This window comes from Podarcis pityusensis (assembly GCF_964106645.2).
Source record: "Podarcis pityusensis genome assembly, chromosome: Z".
Lineage (NCBI taxonomy): Eukaryota > Metazoa > Chordata > Lepidosauria > Squamata > Lacertidae > Podarcis > Podarcis pityusensis.
Genome location: NC_138044.1, coordinates 11,699,285 through 11,720,174, shown reverse-complemented (window position 1 = coordinate 11,720,174; position 20,890 = coordinate 11,699,285). Strand labels below are relative to the sequence as shown.

The following is a 20,890-nucleotide window of genomic DNA, read 5'->3' as shown; positions in this document are numbered from 1 at the left end:
ATGTTAGGATTTGCGTCCTTTTTCAAGCATCTTTCAAAGTTTCCGCTTACAGTCTCTTTGCTTTGATCTGTTTACAAGAAACGGAAGGCGGACTTCCTGTTTATGCCTCCCCGCTTCGGTGCCAAATTAATTATTTTCTCCCTTTAAATCCAATTTTTTCCTACTCACGGGTAGTTGCTTTTGAAATCGAATTGTCCCAGGAAAAAGTCAGCGCTCTCCGATAACGGCTGTGCGGCTTCACTCCACAGAAGAAGCAGTCGACTCTCAGCACCGCGCCGCTCACCCCGTTTCGCTCCGGAGCCCATAAATGGGTTCCTTCACAGATTGGGGGGGCGCAAAAGGTGCCCGCCGAGTCCCACGTTCACAGGCTTCACCCGCCTGTGATTTTTATAGAGTCCCCGCTTCGCCGCAGCGGTGCAGACCCGATCCTGCGGAGCTGGTCCCTCAGAAAGTCAGAGGGAATCCTCCATTACCGATGGTGCCAGCCCGGAAGTCTCGATCCTCCATGTTTCTGCTTAACCCTGCTTTCAAACCACCCAGGTTGGTGGCCAGCACTGCATCTTGTGGAAGCAAATACCTTAGTTTAGCTGTGGAATGTGTGAAGAAATTCTTTCCTCCTAAATCTTCTAACACTCAGCATGCTTTATCTCTGTTGGAGTGGTTCTACATTGGCAAATGCCCCAGACCCCTTCTTTACGCTGGATTATTCTAGTTTTGGATTTGGCTGCCTCTGTTTTTACAGAACGGACTTCACCCTTTTTATCCAAGGAGGTGTTTGATCACAAACTTTATCTGCATAGAAATGTAATTGTGTCATGGACATCCTCTCTTGGGTACATCTTGCAGCAAATATTTCCCCTTCAAAGTGGCTTTAGGGGAGGAAATTGTGGGGAGGTAAATGAACTTTCTTTTTTACTGGGTTTTTTTCTTCTTCTTCCTTTTACTTCCTTGCAACCAGCTTGGGAATTTTCTTCTTTTAACTTCAAATGTTGTAAACCAGGGTTTCCCAAACTTGGGTTTCCAGCTGATTTTGGACTACAGTTCCCATCATACCTTACCACTGGTCCTGTTAGGTGGGGATGATGGGAGTTGTAGTCCAACAACAACAAAATTCACAGGAGTGCAGTTTCTTTCAGGAAGTGTGAAATAGGTGAGTTCACATGGAAATCAAAGGCACGGACCAGATTTCTCTTGCATTCCAACTCTCATTGGCAGCAGCTACCCAGGGTTTCAGGCAAGGGACATTCCCAGCTCTACTTGGAGATGCCAGGGATTGAAACCTTTGAACCTTCTGCATGCAAAGCTGTTGCTGTTGCTCTGACCTACGTTCATTCCCCTGGAATCAAGGGAAATAAATAATCAATTGGGCGCTCAGCATTAAACAAGGAACAATCAAAACAGGAACCTTCAACTTAGGCTTATTGAAGTTTGTGTGTGTGTGTGTGTGTGTGCGCGCGCGCACGTGCGCATGCACATGTGCAAAGAGAGAGACTGAGGCTTTAAAAGCCCCTCTCTGAAGGTAGTGCAAACAGGATCTTAAGACCATATGCCAGTAATTAGATTAGACTTTCAGCCCAAACCCTCACATTGATCATGCTGATAACAACATTACTTTTGTAAGAGGATTTTAAAAAATATTTTTTTAAAAAAAAAGAAAATGCAAACCTAGAAGCTAAAAATAGCAGAGTTGTCTAGACATGTCGTTACTTTGTAGGGATTATATAAGTCACACCATACCACTTCTGACCGTTTTCTTGTGTCCCTTAATGTTATCATCTGTGTTGCTAACAAAAAGCAGTGTTGATTAGGCTGGAAGAAATAAGTATTTGCTCTTAAATACTTAGTTCCGTCTCCTTAGATTTAAGGTTAGTATAGTAGACAGACTTTGTCAAACAGGAGGAAATTCATCCTCAAAAAAAGAGAGACAGAGCTCTGAATAAAGTATGCATCTCTTTCTCTATACCTTAGTTTTATAAGCAAACTGTAGTTCTCATGGTTGCCAGTAGGCTTGACGAAAGAACAGGTGAGTGAGCAAATGGAGTATTCCACAGCCCACACGAGCTGTTAAGGAAGGAATGGCATTTAGTGGATGGGTCTGCCTCACAGATCTCCCTTAAGAGGAATGAGTCTATAGTGAATAGACTGTTGTTCTTTTTATGAGGGGTGGGCGGAACCTGAGTTCAGATTCTTACTATGCCACAAAGCATTCTGGGTGGCACCAACAGAATCACTTCTTTGGTTCTCACAGAAAGCCTAAATGGTCAGAAGCCTCTGCTTGCCTGTAGTAGCTGCTGATTCTGACATGGGATGGTTAGCTAGAGAGTTCCACTGCAACTCCTTGAGGATTGCTACCTCGCTTCCCTTCTAGTGGAGCTGGGGTTCTTGCTGCAGCGCCAGTGGCTTATAGAGATTATTCTGCGAATTCTTCTTTCTTTCCTGCTATTGCAAAGAAGGAGAAGAGTTTCTTTGAAAAGGAAGGTGGGCATATGAATTGTCTTAAGTGAGAAATCATCCGAATGAATAAATAAAAGCATGCAAGACGAACTGGCAAGCATCAGCCGGTGTTCAGAGAGAGAGGATCAAATGGGGTGCTGCAGTTGACAGCAGTCCCTGTCACCATCTTAAGCGATATGAAGGCTTCTGACAACTAAGCATGTGTTTCAGATACAGCTCAAGCTGGGCAGTCCATGCCTATCAGACAACAGTAGCAAAGCCACTTCAGTTTCTCTATCCTGTGAAGAAGCTGGTGCTGGAATCTTTATACAGTGGTACCTCAGGTTAAGTACTTACCGTATTTTTTGCACCATAACACTCACTTTTTTCCTCCTAGAAAGTAAGGGGAAATGTCTGTGCGTGTTATGGAGGAAATGCCTACGGGTGGCATGCCTACGGATTTTCCTCCTCTAAAAACTACGTGCGTGTTATGGTCGGGTGCGTGTTATAGAGCGAAAAATACGGTAATTTGTTCCGGAGGTCCGTACTTAACCTGAAACTGTTCTTAACCTGAAGACCACTTTAGCTAATGGGGCCTCCTGCTGCTGCCGCGCCGCCGCAACCCGATTTCTGTTCTTATCCTGAAGCAAAGTTCTTAACCTGAAGCACTATTTCTAGGTTAGCGGCGTGTGTAATCTGAAGCGCGTGTAACCTGAAGCGTATGTAACCCGAGGTACCACTGTATAGGGGTCAGGGAAGAACACATGACTTTCTCCGGCCTATCACTGACCAGACTCTTCATGCTGGATTTACACCATATCTTGTCAACGCGTTATATTTATGAACTCTCCGCGCCCCAGCACCAAATCTTCAAATGGTTGTCTAAACTGAAGGGTGGATTAACTGACTGCCTAGCAGGCAGTATTTCTGCCTGCATACCATGTGACCAATTTCCCTCAGTTTTTCGAACCACAGGCCTGTGAGGGAGGACAAAGGCTTTTGTGTTTCTCCCTTTAACCTCCAAACCACCTCAAGAAGTAGTGGCTAAAGGTAGTTTTACCTTGATTAATATTTTATGTGAGGTTCTCTTTAATCAGTTGACTCGCTGGTGACAGTATTTTTAGGACTGACACACACACACACACACACACACACACACACACACCATTTGCTTTTGATCCTTCTCTCCATTGGAGGAGAGAGACTTAATGAGATAATAAAAGCCTCGGGCCAGCATTAATTAGGTGTAAAAGGCGAGCTGTGCCCCTGTATTAGCTGTAGTCTGCGTCACCTGTGCTCTTTTTCTCTTCCTTCACCAACCCTTGGCTACTGATATTTTTTCCAGGTTGCACAGACAGCAGATGGCTTGGATGCTGACCTCTGGAAAGATGGCCTGTTTAAATCCAAGGTCACACGATATTTGTGCTTCACGCGGACCTTTTCTAAAGAGAATGTGAGTGGCTTGCTTCTCAAGCTTGGGTGTTTGTTTCTTGGGCTGGTGAGGGGAAAAGAAAGGTAGTAGGAAACAAAACAAACCAAATTTCTATCAAGCTTTCTTTCCTGGTTGCCTGTTGAAGGTTTTTAACTGGCCACAGGTGAGCAGGTAAATGTACTGTTCACATGCTGCATTAATGTTTTGATATCCCATTGAAGGAGAAAGTGTCACATAATCTATGGATATTGTTCAAGTGATTTGTTGCTACTTTAAGACTACTACCACCCACTCCATTTTGAGTTAAGATGCGGCCTGTTTGGCATCAGTACTGATTTTCTCACCGATATTCACACATGCTTTCATCTCAGATGTCTTGATGATGGAATAAAAGCTCACACGTTTTGCTGCTTAAGAGAGTTTTGTGATTAAGTAGTCTAAGTGTTTCTTTTTATAAAAAAAACAACAATTTGGAAATGTAGCTTTTGCAAGTCACCCCTTTAAAATGAAGTTTCAGCAAGGGGTATGCAGACATCTTTGCATGGGATACTGTTGGAATGGGAGGATCCTAAATACTGACCCACATAGGCCGTTTGGGAAATGCTGGTTCAAAGGCAGTCAGGTATGCTGCCTTTCAGATGTTCCTGAGCTACAGCTCCCATCATACCTGACTAATTGGCCATGCTGTCTGGAACTTACGGGAACTGCAGTCTAGCAACATCTGGAGGGCACCAAATGGGCAACCCCTGTACTACTTGAAAAGGCTAAAAAGCAGGGTGGAACCTTGCAGTGTGAAGTGCTTCCTGTTCGGGAACTGCATTCCAGTCCCCCTTCCTCCAGTTTCCCATTCCTCCTGCTCATTCCAGCAGCATTCCATGGCCATTGACCACACCCAGTCTTAACTGGGCTGGGCTTGCCTCCCACTCTCTGCTTTGTTCCCCTCCTCGCAAATATTTTTTTGTACTTTTACAGACATTAGGATTTTCCCCTCAAGCCTGCAGGTTCCTCCCACTTTCTGTGTATATTGCACCTTTTCGCATACATTAAGGAACGGCACTCACAGCCTGAACATCAGAGGATCTGTTGGTGTGTTCGTGAGGTTTTTCTTTCTCCAGTGCTTGATTAATCAGGGAAGACGTCAGTTTGGATTCCATGTACTGTTCCTTGTTCCAGCTGGCTTGCAGATGCTGCTCTTCTTTCTTTTCCCCCCAGGAACTTTTCTTGTTTTTGGACCTTGCAACGAAATACATGTAGAGCTAATTAGCCAGATTCATTACATATGTCTTTGCTCTCCAGATAAGAGCTGTTTGCTGGATATGTTTAAACACCCTGGGTTGTGTCCAATACTAGTCCTTCTCTGAGTAGACCCATTGATATGAATGAATATAAGGTAGTTGTTTCAGATTAACTTTTGTGGGTCTACTCAATGAGTAGGACTAACATCAACTATAACCCTCTCACTCTCCCCCAAAGTTTGTTTGATCAAAGTAGGGTTCAATGTCACAATGGCTGTGTACACAGAACGAATTTAAATCACATGACATCACCCCCCCCAAAAAATTGACTCTTGGGAGTTGTAGTTTAAGGGTGCTGGGAATTGTAGCACTGTGGGTAGTAAATTACAGTTCCCAGCATTCTTAGGGGGAAGTCATGTGGTTTAAATGCGTGGTGTGTATGCAGCCAGATTAGTTCCCCATTTAAATTTTGAAGGCAGCCTTTTTGCCCCTTTCCCTGTCCCTAAATGCAACCCCCACTGAATCCCAAAGTACTTGGGTATCTTTCCACACCCCACAAGCACAGCAACACATAATTGATTAAAACTGATTTTTTAAAAAACTAAATTTCCCCCCACAACTGGGCAGCAGGTTGAGTGGAGTTGGACTAGGTGAAGAATAGAATCATAGTGAATGAATTTCTAGATCAAATAGACAGGTGGCCTCTGCTTAAAAACATCCAAGGAAGGAGAGTTCACCACCTCTCATGGGAGTCCCTTCCACTGTCACAAACAGCTCTTAATGTCAGAAGGTTCTGACAGCTGTTAGGACACCTATATCCCCCTCCCAGAGCTACAATTTCCAGAGTTCCCTGGAAAGGGAGGTTAATTGTTAAACCGTTCTGAGAATTGTAGCTTTGTAAGGGGTCTCCTAACAACTCTCAGCATACTTAACAAACTACAGCTCCCAAAATTATTTGGGGGGAAATCATGACATAAGCACAACTTAGTTGGATGCAAACCAACTGTCGAATTCAGCGTCCTGGGAATGGCACTTTTAATAATAGTACTGTAATAATAAAGGAGGAATTAAGTTTCTAGTCCTTTTGACTGTGACAAGTTCTTGCTCCATTCGCACACTGCATATGTGGGGCAGGTGCATAATTGCATGCTCAGTTCTAAGAATTGTCATTTTGTTTGGGTTTCATTGCCTCTTGGCCTTCACTTTCCTTCTGTCTCCCAACAGAGCCACCTGGGCAATGTCTTGGTCGATATGAAGCTCATAGATATCAAGGACACTTTGCCTGTCGGCTTCATTCCTATCCAAGAGACCATGGACACACGTGAGTTGAGACTGTTGGTCTTTGCGGTGACCAGATCCTGTGCATACCCTCTTAGAGAAGGTGATTTGTAGTGGTGACCACTTGCTGTGGGAATTATATACGTGTTTTGTGCTTCATCGCAGATTTGCTCCTACACTATAATTTGTGTGGTTTGGATTTAGAGGCTGTGCACCGCAGTGAAGTGGGGAGGGGTGTCGGTGGGCTACCAGATCCCTTTGATGATGTGGTCCAGGTTCTAGGTTTGTCTCTGCAGAAAGAAAAGAAGAAGAAAGAATTGTACATGGGCTCAGGGGTTGGCCGAGGTATAAAGATGCCAACATAACGAAGTAGACCTGATGATGATTTATGGACCATTTACTATCTGAAGATCTTGAAGCAAGTTATAGTAGGTAAAAATACATGAATCGTAGAATTACCAAGTTGGAAGGGATGCTAAGGGTCAATTATTTCAACCCCCTGCAATGCAAGAATACAGGGGGTTGGACTAGATGATCCTTGGGTTACCTTCCAACTCCATGATTTTATGATTTGGATATTTTTATGTATTCTGAACCATTTTGAGTTTTTCACATATTGAGTGATCTATAAATCATCATCAGGGCTACTACATGAGGTTGGTATCTTTACCTATCAGGTAATCCCTGAGTCCATGTACATGAATATGCATGTAGAAGAAACATAATACGTCAAATGATTTACACAAAAAGCAAATGCTTAAAACAGCATCACTGTCCACTATTGGTATAAAAATCAGGGAGTACTACAAGGCATGGGGGGGCGGCGTGGGGGTGTTCAGAGGAGGGCTACACTTAAAGAAGATCTGGGTTTTGTAGAGAGGTTTGGAGTAAGAGAAGAGGGAACCTACCCCTGAACTCTCGCGCTGTGGCGTTTTGCAGAAGAAACTGCTTTCCGGAAGAAGAGGCTCTGCATCAAGTTCATTCCGCGGGATTCTACGGAGGCCGCAATTTGCGATATTCGGATCCTGGGCCGGGGCAAACAAGCCCCTCCGCAGTATACGTTCATTGGGTAAGGGTCCCATCTCCTCCTAACCCTTTAAGTCAGAAATTTTGGAACTGAGGTTTTTCCAGGTAGGAGTCCAGCATTCCCTACCAAAGGGACCCCACACTGTTTGTTTGCCAAGACCTCCCAAGTGCTAGCATATTTGTTACCTTGACCATTGACTTGAGCTGTGTAGCTGATTGTCTTCTCTTGTCTGCTGCAAAGGGAACTGAACAACATGGGCATATGGTACCGCATGGGCAAAGTCCCCAGGAACCATGAATCGTCTCAGCCCACAACACCTTCTCCACAAGCTCCAGCTACAACGCCAGCTGCTAACCTTCCCAGGTGAGGCTCTTCTCAAATTCTCCAATGCCAGTGGGATTTTTATAGAGTTTTATATACCACTTGACAGTAAAAGATAATAATGACGATGATGGTGATGATGTAGTTTACTAAAGCATAAAACAATGAAATTGTCAATAAGAATTAATAATTTAAAATATTCTAAAAGTTAAAATAATAGACTAAAAATAGATTAAAACTTGGATCAGCTTTCTAAACATGTTAGCAGGTTTGTCTAAACAAGAGTGCTTTTAGCAGGTGGTGAAAAGAGTACAGAGAAGGTGCCTGCCGAATGTCAGTAGGCAAGGAGTTGCCAAGTGTGGGTGCTGCCAGGCTAGATACATTCATACCTCATGTTACGTCCACGTCATGTTACCTTCTTTCAGGTTACGTCCTGTGGCGACCCGGAAGTATTGGAAAGGGTTACTTCTGGGTTTCGCCGCATGCGCAGAAGCACAAAATGACGTCATGCGCAGAAGCTGCGAATCGCAAACCGCACATGCGCAGACATGCCGCTGCGGGTTGCGCTCTTTTCATGTTGCGAACAGGCCTCCAGAATGGATCCCGTTCGCAACCAGAGGTACCACTGTACTCAAGTTCTTACAAATGCAGAAGAAGTATTATGGGATACCTGTTTACTGTGAGCATAAGGACATAAAACAAGCCTGCTGAATCAGGCTGGCCTGATGCCTGTGGGAAGCCTGAAAGCTGGGCATTATTACATAAAATATAATCATTATTGCTACTATATATTTATTTATGCCCCACCTTTTTCCATGACAGGGACTCAAGACGGCTTACGGATAAAATAAGAACAGCTAAATTCATTGGGGGAACAGCTAAAAACAATTAAACTGTAATAGAATAAAAAGCATTATATATATGCTAGCACTATGCACCATATCCCCACTTAGAGTACTTCAACAAGCAATATAAAGGGTTCCTAGCAACTAGTATTCAGAGACATACTGCCTCTGACATTGTGACTAGTACAGGGGTCGGCAACCTAAGGCCCATACGCCGCAAGTGGCCCCCCATGGGGGGCCCATGGACCCCCACTGACCGCTCGGGGACCCCCGCCACCCGCTCAGTCGAGTCCCATACACCGCCCTAAACCGGCGTGGAGCAGAGTGGGGACCGCCTTCCGCGATGCTGGCCGGCTTCCCACTGGCTGCAGGAAGCTCCTGCAGCCAATGGGAAGCTGCGCATGCCTCCTCCATGCCAGAAGGATCGCTGGAAATAGTGTTTGCGCATGCGCACGCATACACACACTCTGGCCCACCGCGGCATCTGCGGAACCATGAACCAGCCCAAGCCACAAAAACCCCTGGACTAGTAGCTATTGATAGCCTGTTCGTCTAATAAATTTTCTGATCCTCCTTTAAAGCTATCCAAGTTGGTGGTCATCAATTCCTTCTATGGGAGCCCATTCTAAAGCGTAGCTATGCTGGGCAAGGAAGTACTTTAAGAGCATAAAGAAAGCCTGCTGGATCAGGCCAATGACCCATCTGGTCCAGAATTCTGTTTTCACAGTAGCCAGCTAGATGGTTTTCAGCAGCTGATACTTGGAAGGTGTGGAGGCAGAGCATAGCCATCTTGGCAAGTAGCCATCATTAGCTTTCCCCATTTGTCTAATCCTCTTTTAAAGCCATCTAAGTTGGTGGCCATCACTGCCTCCGGCAAGAGAACGTTCCTCAGTTTAGCTATGTACTGCATAAAGAACTACTTCCTTTTATCTGCCCTCTGTATTCCAACATTCAGCTGCCTTTGGATGTCCACAAGTTCTAGTGTTATAAGAGGAGAAAAACTTTCTCCATGCCATGCATCATTTTATAAACTTCTAACACACCACCTCTATGTTTTCTCTAAACTAAAAAATTCTAAAACGTTGCACTTTTCCTCATAGGGGGAAGATAATGTGTTGTGTGCATGCTTTTTCTAAACAGAATTAAATCACAAACTGGTGCAGAGATTCACGGGAGTGAACTTGCAACTAGGAGGGGAAATTATTAACTTGAAAGAACCAAAAATGGACAGATTTGCCGTTCTGTACCCAGACTTACCCTTGGCGTGCTTGCGATTCATTCCTGCAGTGCCTCTCTCGCTATCCTTGAAACGGTCTCCAAACAATCTGTCAGCTTCAAGCAAAGATGTCATTCCTTTCTCTCTGTGTTTGTGCATTCCTCCCCCCACCCCCCAGTGGCAGATATAATTGTACTTAACATCCATGCCGCAACAACAAAAAAGTTATCAGCTTGCGACAGACACTTTGGGAAATGGAACACACTCCAGTTGCGAAAAGATGTGTCGGCTGCGTTTCACGTCCCACTTGCCCAAGACTGGGGATTTTGGTCTCAACTTCTGCATGTTAATGTTGAATTTCGCCTCTCCTCTCTTCCCAGCTCTGATCCTTGAGTGCCAAATAGCTTTTGATCCTGTGGGTGTGTGAAACATGCTCATGCGATTGCGAGACATAATGTCAGAAAGACGGGTGCAATGCAGCACCTAACCAGTGTGTCAGGGTGGTGAGTCAGAGGTCAGGGACACAAGTACGTAAGAAGAACCCTGCTGGAACTTTGTTGGATTGGTCTCCCATAAATGTGTATAACAACAGCACCCATGGTCAGTGGACCCTCCAGGTTCATGGGCAGTCTACCTCCAAATGCCAGTTACTTGGCTTGGGGTAGGGAGGCACATAATATTGCAAATCCAGTGTGAGCCAGTGTGGTGTAGTGGTTAAGAGCGGTAGACTCGTAATCTGGGGAACCAGGTTCGATTCCCCGCTCCTCCACATGCAGCTGCTGGGTGACCTTGGGCCAGTCACACTTCTCTGAAGTCTCTCAGCCCCACTCACCTCACAGAGTGTTTGTTGTGGGGGAGGAAGGGAAAGGAGAACGTTAGCCGCTTTGAGACTCCTGAAGGGGAGTGATAAAGCGGGATATCAAATCCAAACTCTTCTACTCTTCTTCTTCAAATATTATGAATACAGTGGTACCTCGCAAGACGAATGCCTCGCAAGACGAAAAACTCGCAAGACAAAAGAGTTTTTCGTTTGAGTTGCTTCGCAAGACGAATTTCCCTATGGGCTTGCTTCGCAAGATGAAAACGTCTTGCAAGTTTGTTTCCTTTTTCTTAAAACCGTTAATACCTATGGGAAACCGTGCTTTGCAAGACGAAAAATTCGCAAGACGCAAAAACTCGCAGAACGAATTAATTTCGTCTCGCGAGGCACCACTGTATAGGATGGTAAAAGTAAAGGGACCCCTGACCATTAGGTCCAGTCGTGGCCGACTCTGGGGTTGTGGCGTTCATCTTGCTTTACTGGCCAAGGGAGCCGGCGTACAGCTTCCGGGTCATGTGGCCAGCATGACTAAGCCGATTCTGGCGAACCAGAGCAGTACACGGAAACGCCGTTTACCTTCCCGCTGGAGCGGTACCTATTTTTCTACTTGCACTTTGACGTGCTTTTGAACTGCTAGGTTGGCAGGAGCAGTTGCGGGGATTCGAACTTCCGAGCAACAGGAGCTCACCCCGTCACGGGGATTCAAACCGTCGACCTTCCGATCAGCAAGTCCTAGGCTCAGTGGTTTGTTTTTTTAAAAAATAAATTTTTATTAATTTTTTTCACCATAATGACAAAAGCCCCAAAGCAGAATAATACACAGAAACAGAATAGGAAAAAAAGAAGAAGAAAAGGAAAAAAAGGGGGGGAAGGGGGGAAACAATAGACAAATAAACAATAATAACAAACTTAATTCTTCACAAATCCAACTTTTTAAACATCTTGATTGACTTCCTCAAATCCCTCCCTTCTGAGTTTCCTTGTAATTTAAAAGTAACAGCTTTCCAATATCATTATTAAACTAAAACGATTTCCAGTTATACTCATCTTATTCACTTTTCTTGACATTCTGAATCCCATTTATTTAATTATAACTTAATTTGTCCTAGGCCTATGTGATGGGATGATGAGCTGCTTGTGTGTAAAATCGTATCCCCTCAGAGTTTGTTCAAGTCCACAAACCTCTGTCTGTGACGGAGCCCCTCAGACATGGCTCCTCTAGTCACTAGCAGATTCCGACAGTGGTTGCTTTCGGAATCGCTTCCAACATAAAAGCTCCTTAACGGAAACACGTCTTCTGGACTCTCTGCGTGACAGTTTCCGGCGAGGAGTGGGTGTCCCTACAGGAGGTCCTGAAACCTCCCCACTGTTTTCGCTGGAAGTGTCTCTGAGCCATCCCTCCAGCTCACTTTCCCTCAGCTCAGCTCCTCTCCCCCTACTGGTTCCCTCTTCAGCTGCTGAGTCTCTCCCAACCTGTGTGAGCCCTTTCACCTCCCTTCCTTCCGATGGCAGTTCCCTGACATCCACCTCCCCTCCAGGGCCCCCTTCACCCCCTCTCGCCCCCTCCTCTACGGGCGGTGAGGAGGCAAAACCCCGGAATGAACTTCCTTCATCTTCCGATGTCTCGAACACTTCTCTCCACCTGTTGCGGTTCCTGGTCTCGAAGTACTCCTCCTCCTCAGAGTCCATCTCCCCTTCCCCTTCCGAGTCCGGGAATCCTTCCAACTCCTCCTCCTCATCGGTGGTCCCAAAGTATTCCCTCCGGAACCTCTCCACAGGCTGAGGTTTCCTTGGGAACCTTTGATGGAACGTTTCTATCAATACCTCGTCATTGATATCTTCGGCCATTACCCAAGTGTTTTCTGACTCCGGTTCTCCTTCCCACGCTACCAAATACTCCACCTGATCCCCCTTCCACCTGGCGTCGAGGATTTCTGCCACATGGCTGCTGCATTCTCTTTCTTCTATGACCGGTCCCTGAGTGGCCATCCCTTCTCGTCCCCCCTCGTACGGTGACAGTAACGACCTGTGAAATACTGGGTGCAGTTTCATGTGGTTGGGTAACCGGAGCCTGAAAGCCACTGGGTTGACCTGTTGAATGACCTCAAAGGGACCCAATCTCCTGGGTCTTAATTTCTTACAACCTCCTTTGAACGGCAACCCTTGGGTTGACAGCCACACCCTATCTCCCACCCTTATGGTTTCACCTTCCCTTCGGTTCTTGTCTGCCTGCCTCTTGTATTCTTCCTTCGCCCTTTCTAAGTTGAGTTGGAGCTGACGATGGATTGCTTCCATTTCTTCTACAAAATGCTCGGCTGCCGGGACGCTCCATCTCTCCCCTTCTCCCCCTGGGAAAGCCCTGGGATGACACCCATAATTAGCCAAGAAGGGGCTCATCCCTGTGGACACATTCTCGGCATTGTTGTAGGCAAATTCCGCCAGCGCCAACTTTTCTACCCAGTCATTCTCTCTGTCATTGACATAACACCTCAGGTATTGCTGGAGGACACCGTTTGCTCTTTCCGCCTGCCCGTTGGTTTCAGGGTGCCGGGCAGTCGAAAAGTTGACCTCCACCTGCAGTAAGCTCATGAGCTTCCTCCAGAACCTGGAAGTAAATTGTTTTCCTCAGTCTGAGACCACCCTCAATGGCATCCCGTGCAACCTAAAAATGTGTTCTACAAATAACTTCGCTGTCTCTTCCGCCGTGACTGCATGCGAGCAGGCTACAAAGTGGCACATCTTTGTTAGTAGGTCTACCACCACCATGATGGCTGTTTTCCCTTTGGACTTCGGCAGATCAGTCATAAAATCTATCGACACTGCCTCCCAAGGTCGTTCTGGGGTTGGTAAGGGTTCTAATAGCCCCGCCGGCGCCCACCTTTCCCCTTTGGCTTGCTGGCATTGCTCGCACCCTCTTACATACTCACGTACATCTTCCCTCACCTTAGGCCACCAAAATTCCCTGGTGACCAACCACATGGTTTTGTGTTGTCCAAAATGCCCCGCCGTGGGGCTGTCGTGCAACTGCTTGAGTACCCTCCCCCTTAAGTCTCCTTCAGGGATATACAGTGCCCCTTTGTAATACAAAGCTCCATTTCTTTCCTCGAAACCCCCTGGTTCCTCTCCCTCACCCCTAAGACCTCTGAGCTTATTCTGGGCGTATTCATCATTCTCTGTTTCCTCTACCAGTTCTCTTTGTCCCACCAATGCCGCCCCACACACCCAGCGGTCCTCTGGAATGACATGTCTCTCTTCGGGTGCTCCCTCCCCCTCCAAATATTCAGGTTTGCGTGAGAGAGCGTCCGCCCTAATGTTCTCTGGGCCTGGCACGTAACAAATCTCAAAGTTAAATTTGGAGAACTCCTGGGCCCATCTCACTTGCCGTTGGTTGAGCACTCGTGCCGTCCTCCAATACTCTAGGTTCTTGTGGTCAGTGCACACTTGCACCTTATGTTGTGCGCCAATTAGCAGGTGCCTCCATCTCCGGAACGCCTCATGAATGGCTAGTAGTTCTCGGTCATACACTGTGTAGTTCCTCTCGGATTTGTTCAGCTTTCGCGAAAAAAAGGCACACGGTCTCCACTCTGACTCCTCCTTCCCTGGCTGCAGAAGCACCGCCCCAATCGCTCTGTCTGATGCGTCAGTTTCCACTCTCATCGGTTTTTGTAAATCCACATGCAGGAGTTGTTGTTCCGAGGCGAAGGCCCTTTTTAGTTCCTCAAATGCTCGCTCCACCTCCTCAGTCCAAACGAACTTCTTCTTACTGCTGAGACAGTCCGTAATGGGCGCCGTCAGGTGGGCAAAGTTTCGGATGAACTTACGATAGAAGTTCCCAAATCCTAGGAACCTCTGCACATCCTTCCTTGTTTTGGGTGTTTTCCATTCCAGCACCGCCTGGACCTTGCCGGGATCCATGGCCAATCCCTTGTCTGACAGGCGATACCCCAGGAATTCCACCTCCTTGGTATGAAACTGACACTTCTCCAGTTTCACCCACAGCTGGTTGGCTTGCAGCCTGCTCAACACTTCTCTGACGTCTCTCACATGCTGCTCCTCATTCTCAGAATACACCAACACGTCGTCTAAGAAGGCCACACAATTCTTGTAAAGCAAAGGCCCCAGGACGTGGTTCATAAACGATTGAAAGCATGCGGAGCCTGCTTGTAGGCCGAAGGGCATAACTAAATATTCAAATGCCCCTAAAGGGGTGAACATGGTGGTTTTCCATTCATCCCCCTTCCTTATTCGTATCAGGTTGTACGCCCCCCTTAGGTCCAGCTTTGTGAAAATCTTTCCCTTCCGCACCCTTGTCAAAATGTCGTCAATCCTGGGCATAGGGAAGGCCACTGGTTCTGACACTGCATTTAAGGCCCTGAAGTCACACACCAGCCTCGGCTTGTTCGTGTTTTTTTTATCCACAAAAAACACTGGGCTGCCCCCCACCGCCCTGGACTCTCTGATGAACCCTCTCTTCAGGTTCTTGTCAATGAACTCTCTTAGCTCCTGCATCTCTCTGTCTGACATGGCGTACAGCTTGCCTACAGGGAGCTGTGCCCCAGGGAGTAAATTGATTTGACAGTCAAAGGGTCTATGCGGGGGTAGTTGGTCAGCTTCCCTTTCGCTGAAGACGTCGCGGAGATCTGCGTATTGTCGTGGTACCTTCACGTTCTCCGTTACTTCAGTCCCTGCTAGGGTGGCTTGGGCCCCTGCCAAACCCTTTCCCTCTTTGCAGTGTTCTAAGCAATGTGCTGAACCAAAAGAAACCACTCTCTGATGCCAGCCCACCAGCGGATCATGTAACGCTAGCCAGCTCATCCCCAATATAATGGGAGCTCCTCCCAAGGTGGCCACATTAAACGCTATCAGTTCGGTGTGCCTTGCCACCTTCATTATCATTGGGACGGTCTGCAAGCTGACTTCTCCTCCCAACAGCTCCCTGCCATCGATCGTGGTCACCTGCAGGGGGTTGCTTAAAGGGATCGTCTGTATCTGGTGTTCAGCTGCAAACTCTTTGCTCATGAAATTGCAGGAGCTGCCTGAGTCCAACAGCGCCTTTATCTTTAGAGGGTGTCCGTTTGGCAGCTCTAGCGCCACTTCTATCACTAGGGCGGGTTTAGGAGGTTCTGGCGTGGGCACTTTCACTGCTCCGATGGTGGCAGCCAGGCGTTGGCTTTTACTTGCTCCGGTATTTATTCCTCTCTTCCCTCCACAGCTCCTACCATCCCTTGCCATTCCTTCCTCTGGGGGCAGACTCTGGCAAAGTGACCTGGCTGTTGGCAGAGATAGCATTTCCGGGCGCCTTTTCCCTCCTTCTTTCCCCCCTCACTGGGCTTTGAAACTGCGCGCGCGCGCGCTGTTCCGATTTCCATCGGCTCTGCCGGCGGGAAAGTTGGCTCTGGAATGTCTGGAATGCGGAACTCCTTCCAACGTTCCCCCTTCCCTTCCCGCCTCTCCAATGCTCTCGCCTCCTGGCGCGCTCCTATGGTCAGCGCTGATTTGGTCAGCTGGTCCATAGACTCCGCCCTGGGCGCCCGGGAAAGTTCGTCTTTCACAGCCGAAGAAAGCCCTTCTTCAAAGAGCATTTGAATGGGTTCTGCCGATAGATCCCACCCCAATTTATGGATCAACATGGTGAACTCAGTCCAGTACTCACGGACAGATCGGCTCCCCTGTTTGCAAGCCATTAACTGTCTGCGCACCACTCCCTGTTCAATATCGCTGGAAAACATCAGATCCATGGCGCGAAAGAACTTCATCGTGTCCTTTAGGACGTCACTATTCGCTGCCATCAGGGGTCTAACCCAGTCTCTCGCCCCCTTTTCAAGATGCCCAATCACGAAAGCCACTCGTGATTCCTCGTCAGGGAATTCATCAAACTGCAGATTGAGGGCATATTGCATCTCTGTCCGAAAGCCATGATAGTCTTTGGGCTCCCCCCCAAACTTCTGCACCAATCCTGGTACCTTTCTGGCGAGCTGGGTGGCTTTCCCCTTTTTGTCTGCATCCTGAGCCCTCCTCTCCTCAAGCCTCGCCGTCTGCAGCGCTAGCTGGACCTCCAACACCCGGTACCTTTCTTCCAGGCTTGGACCCGCTCCAGCTCCTGCTTCTCCGGTTCCGGCTGGGTTGCTCATGATGCCTTCTCCTGCACAAGCTGCTTTCAAAGACTGTCGGAATGCTGTGATGGGATGATGAGCTGCTTGTGCGTAAAATCGTATCCCCTCAGAGTTTGTTCAAGTCCACAAACCTCTGTCTGTGACGGAGCCCCTCAGACATGGCTCCTCTAGTCACTAGCAGATTCCGACAGTGGTTGCTTTCGGAATCGCTTCCAACATAAAAGCTCCTTAACGGAAACACGTCTTCTGGACTCTCTGCGTGACAGTTTCCGGCGAGGAGTGGGTGTCCCTACAGGAGGTCCTGAAACCTCCCCACTGTTTTCGCTGGAAGTGTCTCTGAGCCATCCCTCCAGCTCACTTTCCCTCAGCTCAGCTCCTCTCCCCCTACTGGTTCCCTCTTCAGCTGCTGAGTCTCTCCCAACCTGTGTGAGCCCTTTCACCTCCCTTCCTTCCGATGGCAGTTCCCTGACAGCCTATTTGTTTCTTTCAAGTAATTTCTAATTTTTTATATTACAATATTTGTTCAAATAGTCCTTGAATTTCCTCCAGTCCTCTTGAAACTCCTCTTCTTTCTGGTCGCGGATTCTTCCAGTCAGGTCAGCTAGCTCCGAAAAGTCCATCATCTTCATCTACCAATCTTCCACTGTTGGTAGTTCTTGTATTTTCCAATTTTTAGCAAGTAATATTCGAGCGGCCGTTGTGGCATACAAAAATAATTTAACATCTTTCTTGGGCAATTCTAAACCTGTTATTCCAAGGAGAAAGGCCTCTGGTTTCTTAATAAATGTATATTTCAACATTTTTTTCAGTTCATTATAAATCTTCTCCCAGAAGTCTTTCACCTTGGGACAAGTCCACCACACATGGAAAAAAGTACCTTCTTTTTCTTTACATTTCCAACAAAGATTATCACTTTTGTGATAAATCTTTGCTAATTTTACCGGGGTCAAGTACCATCTATACATCATCTTCATAATATTTTCCTTTAACATCGTACATGCAGTGAACTTAACCCCTTTCCTCCATAGCCTCTCCCAGTCCTCCATCATTATATTATGTCCCACATCCCTTGCCCAATCAATCATGACCGATTTAACTTGTTCATCCTTTGTATGACACTCCAACAACAAACTGTACATTTTAGACATATTCTTATCATTAGTATCTAACAACTCCGTTTCCAATTTGGTTTTTTCTGTTGCAAAACCATTTCTCTTATCCATCTTATATAATTTGTTAATTTGATAATATTGCAACCAATTCACTTTATCTTTAATTTGTTCAAATGGTTTTAATTTAAAACCTTCCTGATTTTCTAACAACAAATCTGAATACCTCAACCATTTGTTTTCCATATTTAACTTTTTGGGGGCCTGTGCTTCCATTGGTGAAATCCATTTTGGTGTTTTTCTTACTAAGAGATCTTTGTATCTAGTCCATACATTGTATAATGCCTTTCTAATTACATGATTCTTAAAACCCCTGTGGGCCTTTACCTTGTCATACCATAGATATGCATGCCATCCAAATCGATTATCCAGTCCCTCCAAGTCTAACACATCATCATTCTCTAATTGAATCCAATCCTTGATCCAGCAGAATGCAGCAGCTTCAAAATATATCTTCAAATCTGGCAGGGAAATGCCCCCTCTTTCTTTTATATTTGTAAGTAATTTATATTTAATTCTAGGTTTTTTCCCCTGCCAGATAAATTTAGACAATACCTTCTGCCATTCTTTAAAACATTTGACATTATTGATGATTGGTAAAACTTGAAATAAGAACAACATCTTCGGCAATACATTCATCTTAACCACCAATATTCGGCCCATCAATGAGAGTTTTAGATTTGACCATACTTCAAGATCTCTCTTAATTTCATTCCATAATTTTTCATAGTTATCTTTGTAAAGATTCAAATTCTTTACCGATAAATTCACACCCAAATATTTAACTTTTTCCACCGAAACAAGGCCTTTCCTTTCAAAAAGGTTTTTTCTTTCCTCATTATCTAAGTTTTTTTCTAAAACTTTGGTTTTGCTCTTGTTTAATTTAAATCCTGCTACCTGCCCGAACTCTTGAATCAGCTCCAGTGCTTTCACTGCACTGGTTTCTGGATCTTGTAATGTTAAAACCAAATCATCAGCAAAGGCTTTTAATTTAAATTGCTTGGATCCTACTACAATGCCTTTAACCTCCTCCTCTTTCCTCAACATGTTTAACGAAACCTCCAGAACAGAAATAAATAGCAGAGGGGAAAGCAGGCACCCTTGCCTGGTTCCTTTCTCAATTCTGATTTCCTCTGAGACCACATTATTAACTATGATTTTTGCTTTTTGTTCAAAATAGATCGCATTAATACCATTTAAAAATTCCTGGCCAACCTCAATTCTTTCTAGATTTTTCATCATAAATAACCAAGAAACATTATCAAAGGCCTTTTCAGCATCAATAAACATTAACATTGCTTTACAAGTTCTTTTCGCTTCCAACCTTTCTATTATATCAATTATATTTCTAATGTTGTCTTTCATATTTCTCCCAGGCAGAAATCCTGCCTGGTCCTTATGTATATAATTTGATATACATTTTTTTAATCTATTGGCCAAAATGTTTGCGAAGATTTTATAATCCACATTAAGTAATGAGATTAATCTATAATTTTTTACATCGGATCTATCTTGATCTGTTTTTGGAATCAGAGTAATAAATGCATCTTTCCAGGTTTCGGGAGCTTTGTCCCCTCTTAAAATCTTATTACACACATCTGCCAACGGTTGAATTAGCCAATCTTTCAATATTTTATAATATTTTGCAGAAAGACCATCCGGTCCTGGGGCTTTCCCTGACTGCATCTTATTTATTGCCATCTCAACCTCCTGTCTTGTAATCATGCCATTTAGTAGGAACCTTTTATCCTCGGGAATTTTCTGCATTTCATTCGCCACAAGAAATTGCTCAATTTTATCCTTATCTTCTTTACCTTTTTTATACAGCTGTTTAAAGTATTTCTGAAAACATTTTCTTATATCTGCAGGGTTTTCCATAGATTTTCCATCAGATACAATGTTTGTAATAGTACTTTGCTTCTGTCTCTTTTTTAATTGCCAAGCCAACAATTTCCCACATTTATTTGCAGATTCAAAATTTCTCTGTTTCATCATTTTAATTTTCCATTCTATTTCCTGGTTAATTATTTGAGAAAATTGAATCTGCAATGCTTTAATTTCTTTTGGAATCTGTTGACTCTTTGGCATTAATCTTAAACTTTTCTCTTTGTCTTTTATTTGAGACAGAATTTTCTCTTTTTTCTCATTCTGTATCGAGTTCTGTTGTATGAGGAAACCTCTCATTACTGCCTTACTTGCATCCCAAATGACTCTTGTTTCAACCTCTGTGTTCATATTTAGTTCAAAATAGTCGTTTAGAGTCTTTTGGGCCTTACTTATCATCTGTTCATTCCTCAACAACTCATCATTCATCCTCCATCTAAAGGAACCCTGCAGGTATAATTTCATCAGTGGTTTAACCCACAGTGCCACCCGCGTCCCATATAGGATGGTACCTTATATCAATCCAGGCATTGCTCCATCTGGCTCAGTATTATCTACACTTACTGGCAGTGGTTTTTCAGGGTTTTGGGTAGCAGCTTTCCCCAGCCGTCCCTGGAGACAACAGGGATTGAGCTCAGGACCTGCTACAAGCAAAGCAGGTGTTCTACCACTGAGCTATGGTCATTCTCCTCAAGTTCTTAATATCCTTATCAAACCCAGAATCTATGGAATGCAAGTATGGCTCATAAGCAGCAATCAAAGTAGATAATGCTTAATTGAATGGATGAGTTTCAACCCTGGTCGAGGATATCTTCCCATGTCTCTGCTTTCAGGCAAAAGGCCTTAGATTAAACCCAATATATTTCCAGTTAAAAGGGTAATGTAACAGGCAATGGGGAAAGGGGGCTTTCTCTTTGCTCATTACCTTGGAATGCCACTGCCCGCCAAGAGAATGAAATACTGGGCAGATGGGCAAACAGCCAGACCTGTTAGCAGGGTTGGCTCCCTAGAACATCAGAAATACCTTCTGGATCACATCGGTGGCCCATCTGGTGCAGCATCCTTTTCTCACCGTGGCCAGCTGGATATCCCAAATAGAAAGGATCTGAGCACAGTG

The 20,890-nt window shown here is 45.3% G+C and overlaps 1 protein-coding gene across 5 annotated transcripts in view; it reads left to right on the top strand.

Annotated features, from left to right (window-relative positions):
• MVB12B (multivesicular body subunit 12B) overlaps positions 1-20,890 on the top strand; it is a 110,282-nt gene that overhangs the window by 28,016 nt on the left and 61,376 nt on the right. For all 5 annotated transcript variants that reach the window (XM_080989660.1, XM_080989662.1, XM_080989658.1 and 2 more), the window contains exons 3-6: positions 3,779-3,886; positions 6,325-6,421; positions 7,318-7,447; positions 7,646-7,768. In XM_080989660.1, coding sequence (XP_080845786.1) covers positions 3,779-3,886; positions 6,325-6,421; positions 7,318-7,447; positions 7,646-7,768 — 458 coding nt within the window. The remainder of the gene's footprint in view (positions 1-3,778; positions 3,887-6,324; positions 6,422-7,317; positions 7,448-7,645; positions 7,769-20,890) is intronic.